At 40.4% G+C, this 12,518-nt stretch overlaps 1 protein-coding gene across 2 annotated transcripts; it reads right to left on the bottom strand.

Moving 5' to 3' along the window:
* Nucleotides 1-3,398: 3,398 nt before the first annotated feature.
* On the bottom strand, nucleotides 3,399-11,981 carry arl14ep (ADP-ribosylation factor-like 14 effector protein). Of its 2 annotated transcripts, none has more exons than XM_068310330.1 (5): nucleotides 11,829-11,981; nucleotides 11,282-11,477; nucleotides 11,035-11,163; nucleotides 8,727-8,767; nucleotides 3,399-4,816 (listed from the first exon to the last, which is right to left on the bottom strand). In XM_068310330.1, exons 1-5 carry the CDS (start codon nucleotides 11,897-11,899, stop codon nucleotides 4,585-4,587), a joined length of 669 nt encoding a protein of 222 aa, XP_068166431.1. In that variant the 5' UTR covers nucleotides 11,900-11,981; the 3' UTR covers nucleotides 3,399-4,584. The 2 variants fall into 2 exon arrangements, with proteins under 2 accessions (XP_068166431.1, XP_068166439.1); XM_068310338.1 differs by having other exon boundaries at nucleotides 3,399-4,813.
* Nucleotides 11,982-12,518: the final 537 nt, after the last annotated feature.

The following is a 12,518-nucleotide window of genomic DNA, read 5'->3' as shown; positions in this document are numbered from 1 at the left end:
CCTGCACTGCATCACAACGCCAACATGTTTTATTTCACTACCAATGCCCTCAGGCACACAGCTAGGAGTGGGACATGATAAATTTGAAATCAAAACATGGTTGAAAGCGGTTGCCTGATACTATTGACACATTGTTAGTACAAGCAGACACACACACACATCTACCAGTGCTAAATTTCTATAAAAACCTAATTTCTACCACAGGAGCAGCACAGTGGTGCAGTGGATAGCACCAGTACCTCATGGCCAGAAGGCCCTGGTGCAGTTAGCATGTTCTCCCTGTGTTTGCGTGGGTTGTGTGAGACCATTTTCAAAGAAAGACAATGTCAGGCCTAAGAAGTAAGAAATGACTAAACTTGCACTGAAAGCAAGTTTCATTGTTTTCCTTGATTTCCAGAAAACAGTAGCTACAATTACCAGGGGCAAGTTATTGATCCCACAACACTCAAGCTAATAGGTGCACACAACCCTACTTTATCCTGTTAATCATCAGTGTCTTGTATTTTAATTATGGGTATGTTAGTGTAGAAGCGATCAAAGTCTATGAGCAAGAAATAAACGGTATCAACTGTTGGCCAAAAATAGTCTTTCTTCACAACTGTGGTGTCAGCAGCAGTCGTAACATGCATAAAGTACATTCAATGGGCAGTGAGAATTATGCACAGATTGAGTATTTAGTATGTCAGAGAGTGATTCCAAATATATGTTGACATGTGATAACTGGTTGGAATAATTTTTTTTTCACCTTCCATTTTAGTGCATCTAGTAATGCTTAATGCTGAGCCTAACTACACATAAGCAGGCTATTACTATGATATCCTGCCAACATTGCTGCAAACCTTCAACCTTCTCACCCCCATGTTAATAGTTGTAGTTTCAGCCTCTGACTCTACAGTCACAAAATCCCTCTGTCACATCTCTTCACTGTGAATTCCACAGGCTGGATGTCTGCTGACAGATTTCAGGCCGTTCAGGTCATCGGAGCTCTTTAATAGCATCTTGTTTTTATCCAGTGGTCCCCTAGAGGTTTGTTCTCCCCTCTCACTAATGACTGCCACAGCCTTGTTGAGATAGACACTTTATCAAGCTTATGGACGAGTCTGTCCCTTAGCTGGAGGAGGGAAATGAACAGGTCACAAACTGAATGGTTATGTGTCAGACTGATTAATTCCTCCAGCTAAAGCTTAAAAAACCTAAAGCAAATTGTGTATATCTCCTTATTTATACTGTAGATGTTAGTTTTGAATTGCCACAGTGACAATGCATGATACTTAAGGGTTTGCACTATTTATTGAAATAAAAGGTTACTGAACTACAGTTTTTTTGTACTTACATAAAAAAGAAACATGTGCAGTATTATTCATCTTCAAAGTCTTTGCGCATGGCATTATTTTATTACTGCATGTTTTGTTAGTATTTATAATCAAATGTAATCTTAATGGAAAAATACAGTGAGAGGTATGTGTCAACATGGGAAATTGAAACTATTTCAGAATTTACTGATCCCCACAGTAACTGGGCTGAACTGTGTTAACAAAATTAATTTAAATGCTCCAGGGAAGTACATGCCCTACATGTCCTTGCCAGAACAGTTCTGCTTATTTGTTTCTCTTGCATGGCCCCTGACACAACTCTCCATTTAAATAGTGAAAAAATGGCACATGGGCTTATTAGGGGAAATTATATAATATTTCATTATCGGTCTCTCTAAATGTTGCCACTAAAATTTACCTGCTTCTTCTCCTGACTGTTATCTCATTCTTCTACCAATCCAGGAAGTATTTCTTGAATTATCTTGCACTAAAACAAAGAATGTAAATTCCTCTGCAAAGGTAATTGTGTAATCTATTAACACCAAAGGATCGACAGAGGTGCCTTAAGTTTTTGTTGGTATTATAACATACCCTCAATGGTAATCCTAATATACTGATCAAAAAATAAATGAATAAAAGGTAAAACTTAAATCACATATCCCAATAACATATCCCTCAATAAACTAAATGTTCAAAGTGAACATTCCATAGTGTAATAATTTAAAACAATCAAAAGAATACAAAATCATTAACTCACTGAGTACTGGATTTTGAACCATGCATAAAATCAAAGTGGAAAACAGAACATAGGTTGATCCAACTTGTTTGAATTTCCACTGGTCCACTTTCAATGTGTCTCAGTAGTATGTATCCCCTCCATGTGAATGAATGCATTCCCTACATCTGGGTATACAACTGATGAGACAGCGGCTGTAGGAGGACCTCCTCCCAGACCTGGAATATGGTGTCAGTCAGCTCATGGACAATCTCCAGTGCCTTGTGGCAGCGGTAAATATTACAGTACATGCTGTCCCACAGGTTCCCAATTGGATTCAGATCTGGGGGAACAGGTCAGCCAGCCAATAGCATCAATTCCTTTATCATTCAGGAACTGCTGGCACACTCCATCCACATGAAACCAGGCATTGCCACACATCAGGAGCCCATCATGTGCTGTATCAGCATATGTTCTGACAGTGGGTCTGAAGGTCTCATCCCGGCACTAACAGGAGCCAAGGCACCTCTGGCTAGCACACAGAGGTCTGCGTGGGCCTCCAGGTATATGCATCCCATCATTGATCCACCACCAAACCAGTCATAATAGAGGATTTGCAAATTTCTCCACGGTATCTTTGCCACATCTGTCACCCGTGCTCAGGGTGAACCTGCTTTCATTTGTGAAAAGTGTGCCAGTGGTGAAATGCATATTTTGGTGTTCTCTGACAAATGTCACTTTGGCTGCACTCTGCCAGTGGCCTGCTGGAGGTCATTTTAGAGGTCTGCAGAGCTCTTCCTTTTGTTCTATACACAAAGAAGCAGATAGTGTTCCAGCTGCTGGGTTGCTGCCATCCTTTGGCCTCCTCCACCTCTCCTAGTAAACTGGCCTGTGTCCTGGCATCTTCTCCATGCTCTTCACACTGTGCTGAGAGATGTCTCTCCACTGCACATGTGGAGTAGCTGCACTACCCGAACAACTTCTGTTGGTTGCAGTTACTGCCTTGAGATACTACTAGTGTCAAGGGCACTAGGAAAATGTAAAACTAGCCGAGAGTCAAACAGACAGGAACCAGGCCAGAGGATGGTCTGTGACCAGCACCTAGAAAAGTGGTCCCCAACCCCCGGCCAGCAGACAGTCTGTGGGCCAATCGGTGCCTGGCCACACAGAGAGTACATTTATTTATTATCTGTTCCTGAAAGATGCTTTGGAAAATTAGCTGATTGCCTCCCTCACATCTGTCTATGACTCACTCTTTATGCTTGCCTCGGTCACATGACTACCTGCCAGTAAAACAGATTACCGCTAAATTGAAACTCTCAAGCAAGCAAAGAAAACAAACTTCTTTGGAGTTTCTTTGAACATGGTATTATTTTATTTTGTTGTATTTATCCAACTTAAAGGCCAGTCTGTGAAAACATTGTTTGAAGTTAAACTGGTCCGTGGCACAATAAAGGTTGGGGACCTCTGATTTAGAGTAAAGGAAGATGAGTTATTGAGCTGAATTCAACGACAGCAGGATGTGAACTGAGCCTGAACTGTTTCTGTGTGTGTTAGTCTTGATTTTATGTGCCCTAGTAGGAATAAAATTACATTTTAGAAGGGAATTTTCTCAATGGAATACTAAGATGACTCAGATCCATATCAAACAACGTCTCTATTAACAGCCTAAAATCATTAATGGTGCTTTTTTTTTTGGCATGTTTAATGGGTTCATGACATTTAGCAGCACAGGAGGGTAATCAGTGCACTGACCAAAGATAATTCTATGTCATGCAGCAGCGTCTGTAGGACTCCTACATAAAATCAAAAGCACAAATTTGCAAATTCTACATTGTATGTCTTCCATTTGTGGCAGAACAGCTCTGAACCACTGAGACATGGACTCCATCACATCTGTGAAGGCGTGCTGCAATATCTGGCACAAACATCAGCAGGAGAAAATTTAAATCCTGCAGGAAAGGAGTCCGTGGATGAGACTCCTTTGTTCGGTTCATTCCACTGATGGAACGGGATCAGACAAACTGGGAGGCCAAATAAACACCTTTCTTTGCAGTATCACAGAGCCCAAAGGTGATGAAAGTTACAGCAGACGTTCATTTTAGTTTAGGATCAATAACGTATAAACTGTAAGTCAGTATTTAACCCATGTTAGACACATTGTGATTCTACAAATATTTGGTTTCTGTAAACAATTCTAGCAGATAGTAGCAAACAACAAAAAATGGGACTAAGAAAGTTGGAGATTTCAACTGAGACATTAAGACAGTAGAAAACAAAGTTACTCCCAATTCTGCAGAGGTAACAAAACAGCAGCACAGATACCGAACTGAAGGATTTATTAATGCAGAACAACATTTTTCTTGTTTAAAGAAATATATAAACCTTTAAGTGAGGAGGGAACAACAATCTTTAACATTTTAAACACAACAAATTGTAGAATATTAAATGGGACAAAGGTTCTATCACAGTCTCAAGTGGTCCATCAGGCTGTCTCTGCAGGAGAGCTCAAGAAAAAACCAAGAAAATCATCCAAAGGCCAAAAAGTCAGCGCTACTACACAGCAAACTTGTTCCGAATGATTTCACCCCCCTCCACCTCCACCTGCTCGTAAAGCCATTTCCTATCGCAGCGGCACTCCACTCCACACTTTCGTGAGCCGCATTCAGGGCAGGGGTAAAAACAGCCCATACAGTCCACATCCAGACAGTCACACATGTCCTTGTTGTTGGACAGCAGCCGGCCTTTGCTGTCGTACACTTTGCTCTTGGCTCCAAAGTTCTGTCTGCTGGAGAGAGACGAAAAAGGGACATTATTGAGTGTTTCTGCATTTGCGTCAAACAGTTCTCTCCCTGTGGTTTTCTTCAATTACCAGTTTAATTTCAGTATAAAATGATCACACCTGACTATAAAATGCATAATTTATATATTTAATGATTCAACACAGTCATCACACACTGATTTGAAAGTGATGATTAATATGAAACATTTGCTGCAGAGGGAAACCCTGTGTAACCCAGGTTTATAGTAATTAATTTAAATTACAGACACTCCCTTAATGCGTGCATTTTGTAGACGCTCCCTGAGTGGAGGGGGGGATGTTCCCTAGAACCAGGAAGTAAAAAATAAAAACCAGGACGGCTCGTGTGGACAGGTGAAGCTGGAGGAATACAGGGAACGGCAAGCAGAAAGAGAGCTCCGTGATTTTTTATTTTTTTTCATCAGACACAGTGAATAACTTCGGAATATGTTGTAGCTTCCCATAACGTGGAAGTTGGTAACGTGGTGTTCCCACTGTTACAAGAGAGACACAGCAGAGCCAATTAGCGTTTTTCTTTCAAGTGTTTTCCATTGATTATCCTGGTGAGTTGGCTGTTCAATACTGACATTCGTTACATTTGTTTAATGCTACCATAAAAGATTGTATGAAGTAAAAAAACAGTCAGGATAAATCTGTTTGCGTACTGTTCAGTGTTTTATTTTGTGATTATTATGCTGGTTGTAAATGCAAATTAAGTAAGCACATGTGTGTGTATATGGACAAGCTAATGTTCTGGAAATGAGTAAAACGCTAATATGATTGATTGAGAGGTGAATGAAGAGACAATGGACTATTAGTATAACAACATAAATAAAAAACATCTCTATTGTGATGATTCTGCTGGTGTTAAGACCATATATAATTTTCTGCACACTCTGGCTGTGCAGGCTGGTTTTTTTTTTTGAGGGAAAACTCTCCCAGATGACCAAGTGGATGATCCTTAACACCAACCCTGGGAAGACTTCACCCCTGTCCAATAGTTGAGCCGTTCAGGAGGACGGTAGGAATAAACTGATAAGAGACTTCAAGGAGGAGCACTTCTTTCCCCTCTTCCATGGTGAATTTGGAACTTTTTTTTGTTGTTGTTTTTTTCCTCCACTGAGATCTCAGGATATATATATATATATATATATATATATATATTTTATTTATTTTTTTTTTTTGGGCCCAACGACGGATAATTGGAAGGGTTAAAACATATTAAGGTTGACGGTTGATTGAATAATTTTTTTTGCATTTTTCCTGTGTACACTCACTTATTTTATTTTTTTTGCAGCATTTTTGTGTATTGTTTATATATTTGAATTGCCTAGTTGAGGTATAAGAAAGGAGTGACATACATTGATAAAACCAAAGAAGGGAAGTGGAAAGAAGGGAGGAAACTGAACAAACCTGATAAATTTAAATATATTTTTCTTATTATACTTCCACGGTGTCTGTGTGTGTGTGTGTGTTTTTGTGTGCTGGAGGTCTTACTGCTCTATATAGAGTTGCTACTACCAATCTCCTTATTGAACCTAAAGATCTTAATTCACAGAGTTCCAAATATTGATGATATTGATAACCTACAGGTAAGCCAGGGTTGCAGGTTTTGTCATCGGTGTGAAACACTCAAATCCTCATTCAGATTCAATGAAGCTCTCATTAAACAGACCAGAGCATCAAGGTAAGCCTTGTACCCTGAAAACACCAACTGGATGACAGTCAGATTGGGATGTTGACTTCCAGCTTTTGTTGTCTGCAAGGATATTATGCAGAAGTTCTCACTGATCTAATGTAGTGGTTCGTGTATAATTGTCTGTTAGGTCTGTCTTTTACAGCTTCCACTCAAACCACCATCTTCTACAGGTATTCAGAAAAATACTGTAACATTGGCTTGTGGAGCTGATGTGAAGCTGATGTGGATTCATCCAACATCTCATCTCCCCTAGCAGTGAATAGGCATTTTTGGCTAAGAAAAAATCATTTAATGGTTGACAACAGTCTTGAATTGCAGTGGAAGCCATTGGTATCAACTTGGTTGAATTATTCAGGCTGGATGAAAATGTAGGCACCGAGCGGAGGCAGTGGGTTTCAGATTTGTTTGTCACAAAATGCTTCAATACAAACTGGCACTATGAAAATGTCTATAAAGTAGCACCTACATTACATTTTACACACAATTCTGAAATTTGGTAAACACATTAAGTGCATGGAGATCTACCAAAAAGCCTCTGGGTGCCATGACCTCAATCAAACATGAAGTAAACCATTTTTATTCAAAATTGTGACTTTTGTAAAAACTTGTGAATTTATTTATATTTTACATTTTCATGTTTTGAAATAAAATTAAGTCCTATAGTATTAGCCCTGTTACCTTAAAAGTAGGAATGAGAAACTAGAAATTCACTGGATGACTAAGTTATCCAGTGAATTTGCATAACTGTAATGATCTTGTCATACCTTTTGATGGAAAAACTTTAATTTCTGTCTTCACAGAAGAATACTGTTTCATGTTTGTATCTCATTTATTTAGACTACACTTTTCTTTCATGTTTTTATCTTACTTATTAAAACTGACTGTCCAGAATTAGTTTCCAAGGCCAGAGCCCATGACGAGCTTCCTCTTGTGCCTTTGCCACCGTATGTATGGAATGGGTCTGAGAGGACAGTAATTTCATCTGTGCTGTATGTCGTGCATATATGGTACATTTGACAATAAAGTTGACTATGACCAAAAAGTATGGTTTCTTTCATAGGGAATGTTTTGTTTTGCATACCTTTCTCCTGTATAAAAATGATCACTCACTGAATTATAATTTAGTAAGACATACAGCCCAGCTATAGGTTGACTTGTATCACTTACCTACTATCTGATGCAGCACAGTAAAATAAAATCTTACAGTTCCTTGTGATTGCCTTCATTACAGAAATTTCCATGACAACATGTGGCAAATTAACCATGAACAAGGAAGTACTTGTACAACTAAAATACTCTAATCTGGCAAAATTGTCAACATGTTAAGGCTCAATCGATGCTGCTTGCAGCTTCAACTGTTTCATAGTTTAGACTTTTTCCTGCTTTGAATCTGAATTGCCATGTGAAACAAGTGCCAAATCTATGGTTAAAAAGCACCGCTTTATACTTGGAGTGTGGGTTTGTGGCACAGCTTTACATAGGATCAAGGACCAAGGTGCAGAGAACACTGACCCTAAGCCTCCCTAAGAATTGGGTATACAAAATGAATAAATGGGAAAAAAAGAAACTATTTCCAGAATTGTGCAGCCCTAGTTTGCGATGTATTTTGTGACGACTCTGATGAAGGCCACATCCAAAAAGATGTCTGTTTGTGATACCACAGGCATTACTGGGACTTACTATTACTTGCTCCATCACTTCATTTCATCCTACTATTTAAAACCACAGTGAGACATTAGAGTGTCTGCCCCTTCAACAATGGCACATTAGTTCAAAGCACTAGTATTTAATCTTTGATTTACTGCTGTTAAAACAGTGAGTGCATACAAATATACAGGTATATCTCAGTCAAGTTGATTTGGTAAGAATTTAACCAAAGAGAAATACAGTATATTAATAATGTCAGAAGCAGGCTTTATTTGTTCCAGCCCTCTTCAGTGTAGAAAGTTTGTTTCATGAATGACTGGAGGACACAAAACAAATAGAGTCAGAAAAAGAATCAAGTTTCCCACCAATGCACAGGATCCCTCCTACGTAAACCTGTCAGTAGGATTATCTTGAGATGGGCTACAAGACGAAGAGCTTTGTATTTCCAAAAACATTAATTCCCTGATTCATAACAATAAAAGGGATGAAACTATAACACATATTTCTCATGATTCACTTAGTGAAGAAGAATGATAGACAACAGTTTCTCACCTGTCTGCTATCAGTTTTCCTCCACGGCCTCCTCGTCCACCCTGTCATAAATGACAAACATGTTAAAGTTACAGTAAAATCAGGTCCACAGTAGTTTGTATTTTTGTTTCAGCTGATCATAATAAAAGGATGCAGGCTTATCAAAATGTTTTCCACTCTTCAGGCAGGGCAGGAATAGTTCTGCTTCAAATGAAACAATTAGACCAGCAGATGCTGTTGTGACTGGTTCCAGTGAAACCTCTGTTAGTAACTTGTAACAAATACATCTCCAGCTTTTTGTTTTAACTTCAGTCATTATGGTTACAGTTGATAAAAATCACAACCCAGCAAGAAAATATTGCAATATGATCCATCAAAGAAGGATTTATAACAAATTAAAATCAGACTTCAGAAAAGAATGTCCATTTATGCTTTCGATACTTGGTTGGGGCTTCTTCTGAAGGACTTCCTGTAGCGATGCAGTGATACAGGAAGTGAGATGTTATGGAAACAAAGCTGATTTGATAGCGGAGTCCAGCTCTGGCATTTCTCATATTCTTCTGTTCTCTCAACCCATCAGATTCCCTACAGGGTTCATGTCACGTGACTCGACCTCAGTTCACTCAGTTCTGAGTGGTTTTAGCTCTGTGGACAGATGGCACGTCCTCCTTTAAAGGAAATCAGCATCTCAAGTATCTCCTGGTAAGACCATGTTGACTTTGGTCCGGACTGGATAAAACACAATGGACCAACAACAGTAGACGACATAGAGCCCAAACCATCACTGAGTGAAATGTCCACCATGGTGGTTTGAAGTCCAGAGTGAAGTGTCCAGTCAGTAGACCCCAAAACATCACTGACTGTGAACTCCACTCACCATCACTGACAGAGTGAGGAGTTGTACAGTTTGATGGCCACGTCTGGTCTCTACGTGGTGCGGGGGCTTGTGTGTTCCAGTGACCCTGGGGAGCAATACCGTCGGGAGTTTGCTCCTGGTAGGGTCACCCTTGGCAGTCTGGTCTCAAGGGTAGGCTCCAGACGAACAAAGACCCCAGTGTGTCTGCATGCTGTGAGGTGGCAGCCCCACCAACCGACTACCCTGCAGAGGGCTGACAACCGACCCAGGAGAAATCCGTTTCTCCTGGTCAGTTTCACCCTTGATGAAACTGACCAGAAAAAGATGCTGAACTGCCCAACACGGTAACGGACCCCAGCCTGCCCCGACCAACGAATCTCCAGTTTGACCCCAAGGCTGCAGGCTGGAGACGACCTTGAGGCAATGGCTCGACGTCATTACGGGCAACATCAGACAACAGGGAATTGCTGTGGAGGATGCAGAGCAGCTGGTACAAGACCGCCAGCGCTGGAAAAGACTGGCTCATCTGGATGGCTCAACGCACAGAGACGGGACCATCGCACCCCCATCGCAAGAGCCCCAAGAAGAGGAAATAGATTCAGGAAAAATTTCCTATGGTGCTCAGTAGTGTATTTGTGTATTTGTATGAAAAAGAGGGCGTCCGTGTGCTTCCCCCAGTCCAGGTTGTTGCCAATGTGGTCCCCCCAAGTGCTTTTAGTCCTCTACAGTGTCCACTTTGACTTCCTGAATTCAGACAGGGGTTATCTTCCCCTTCATCCTCCTCAAGTCCAGCACAACATAGACTTGAGTTGGAGGTGCTTTTCCTCACTCCACATGACAAAGTTGTCCACAAAAGTGCGGTAGGTAAAGTCTGTGTTTTTTTATTTTCTTTAGTCAAACAGACAAGGTGGTTTATCTCACACGACTGTTTTGTAAAGTTTAAAAAACATGCCAGAATTGGTATATAACGATACTATCATTATTGCGGGTGATGTACAGTATTACGTGTTACTCTGAGATTCTCACAACTAGTAGTAGCTGACCTTTGATTTTGTTTTGATGAGTCAGATGAATGTGTTGAGCAAACATTGGTCTCATTTGTCAGGTTGTGACATTGTAAGAACTGAATCATCATTTGTCACCATTAGCACAACAATTATGGATAGAATGAGCAGCAGTGACAGCAGTATACTGTGCGGGATGCTGTGAGTCATGTGACTCATGAATACAGAATATTTTCAGCCTCGGTTTGCTGTGTTTAACAACAGCACTGGGGAAACGTGAACATTTGTGATATTTCTCTAAGTTTTATCCAAGTTACTACTTAAAACTTTAAGCATTCTTCAAGTGAAAGTAGTCTAATGCGGATGTAATTTAAAGTACAGTGAATGATTTATCCCAATGACAAGACACAATATTTTGAATGGGAACAGCATGAAGCCACAGTACTGACACTTGTAAACGAACACTTACCCTCAATCCTCCTCTTTTTTCTCTGCGTAGACTCACGGCTTCTCTCAATCTGTCTTGTTCAGTTTGTGGTCCAATTTTATTTCCAACATTTGTCTCTTTTGGTACCACTCCTCTTTTACGAAGTTCAATCTACAGAATATTCACATTTATTTAATCATTTATTTTAAAGTCAAATGGGATAGAATGTTTGACCGAAAAAAAAAACTGTGAAAAATCAAATGCTATTGAATGCCATATAAAACCCCACCTTTGATGAATCCTGGCCATGCGTGAACTGAGTGGGTACTGCGTCCTCCCTCAGGAACTGTTTGCCGTTATAGTCCCTGAAACAATCTGGCCGGAAATGCTCTGAGCAGAGGCAGGTGTTAGCTGTAGGGATGAAGTTTTTCATCCCTAGGCTGTGAACCCATTTGCCTGCTAGCTGAGGTTTGCTGAGGGGAAACCTGAAAAACAAAGAGAAAGAGGAGTTCCTATTTCAACCACTCCTTTCAGCCGTCTCTCCCAGCAGGTGATCGAGAGCACTGGATGGAGTTAAACTGTTAGATTAATTGTTCTGCATAAATCTAGGGAACATTTGAGCTGCAGCTTCACATCTAAACGTCCTTATTGTAAATTGCAGAGAGTAAAAGCATCAGAAAAATCTCCACTGTAAGTTTTAACTTGCATCCCTGTGCACACATACATTTATTTCCAATGTCTGAAAGTTTCTGAAATGAGCTCGACCGACTGTGTTTTCCGGGCTGACTCCCGGAGCTAAGCAAACTGTTGAAGGATAAAATGGAGAAACAATTTACCTGTAAAATCGTATTTCTGACCCTTTGACAAACTTATTGTTGCATCCCGTTGCTGCACAAATAACAGGCATTTCGTCCTTTTCGTCTGTTCCACGTTATGTGATGTTCTCTGGGCTCGTCAGCTGTACTGGATTGTTGTTGTCCGACTTCTTCTCCGGCTCCTACCGTTTCCGGACTGCATTTCCCGTTCTGTCTTTGGTGTGTCTGCCCTCTAGCGGTGAAAGAAGTAACAGCAGCATGACACACAGGCTCATCTGAATTTTCAGACAAATATTAAAACGAATCCGTCCATCCATCCATCCATCCATCCATCCATCTAGTGCATCTTGGGAATTTACTTTTGTGTATGTATTCAAAAACAACAGGCTTCACTCTTAAAGCAGTCATTTTATTGCATGTCCAGTAATTTACAAGGGTGGACCGCCAAATGGACATACCAGACATTATGAAAAAGTTTTGCAACGTTTATAACATTTGAATTATATCGGATGTTTTGGCATGCTTTTTAAAAGGCTTCCTCTCAACCACACCAGGAATATATTATTTGAGGATTTATGTCTAGTACAAGCTTGGTTGTTGTCAGTATTGTTAAAATGTTTCATCCATCCATCCATCCATTCTCTTCCGCTTATCCGTGGTCGGGTCGCGGGGGCAGCAGCTTAAGCAGGGAAGCCCAGACTTCCCTCTTCC

This window comes from Antennarius striatus, chromosome 1 (genome assembly GCF_040054535.1).
Source record: "Antennarius striatus isolate MH-2024 chromosome 1, ASM4005453v1, whole genome shotgun sequence".
Classification (NCBI taxonomy): domain Eukaryota; kingdom Metazoa; phylum Chordata; class Actinopteri; order Lophiiformes; family Antennariidae; genus Antennarius; species Antennarius striatus.
This window is presented reverse-complemented; position numbering and strand designations above follow the sequence as displayed.

Excerpts from the sequence above, each read along its gene's own strand:
- arl14ep (XM_068310330.1), bottom strand. The coding sequence starts at position 11,899 with ATGCCTGTTATTTGTGCAGCAACGGGATGCAACAATAAGTTTGTCAAA. Across the intron at positions 11,478-11,828 it reads TCAGAAATACGATTTTACAG|GTTTCCCCTCAGCAAACCTC; the intron begins GTAAATTGTTTC and ends TTTGTTTTTCAG. Across the intron at positions 11,164-11,281 it reads ATGGCCAGGATTCATCAAAG|ATTGAACTTCGTAAAAGAGG; the intron begins GTGGGGTTTTAT and ends AATATTCTGTAG.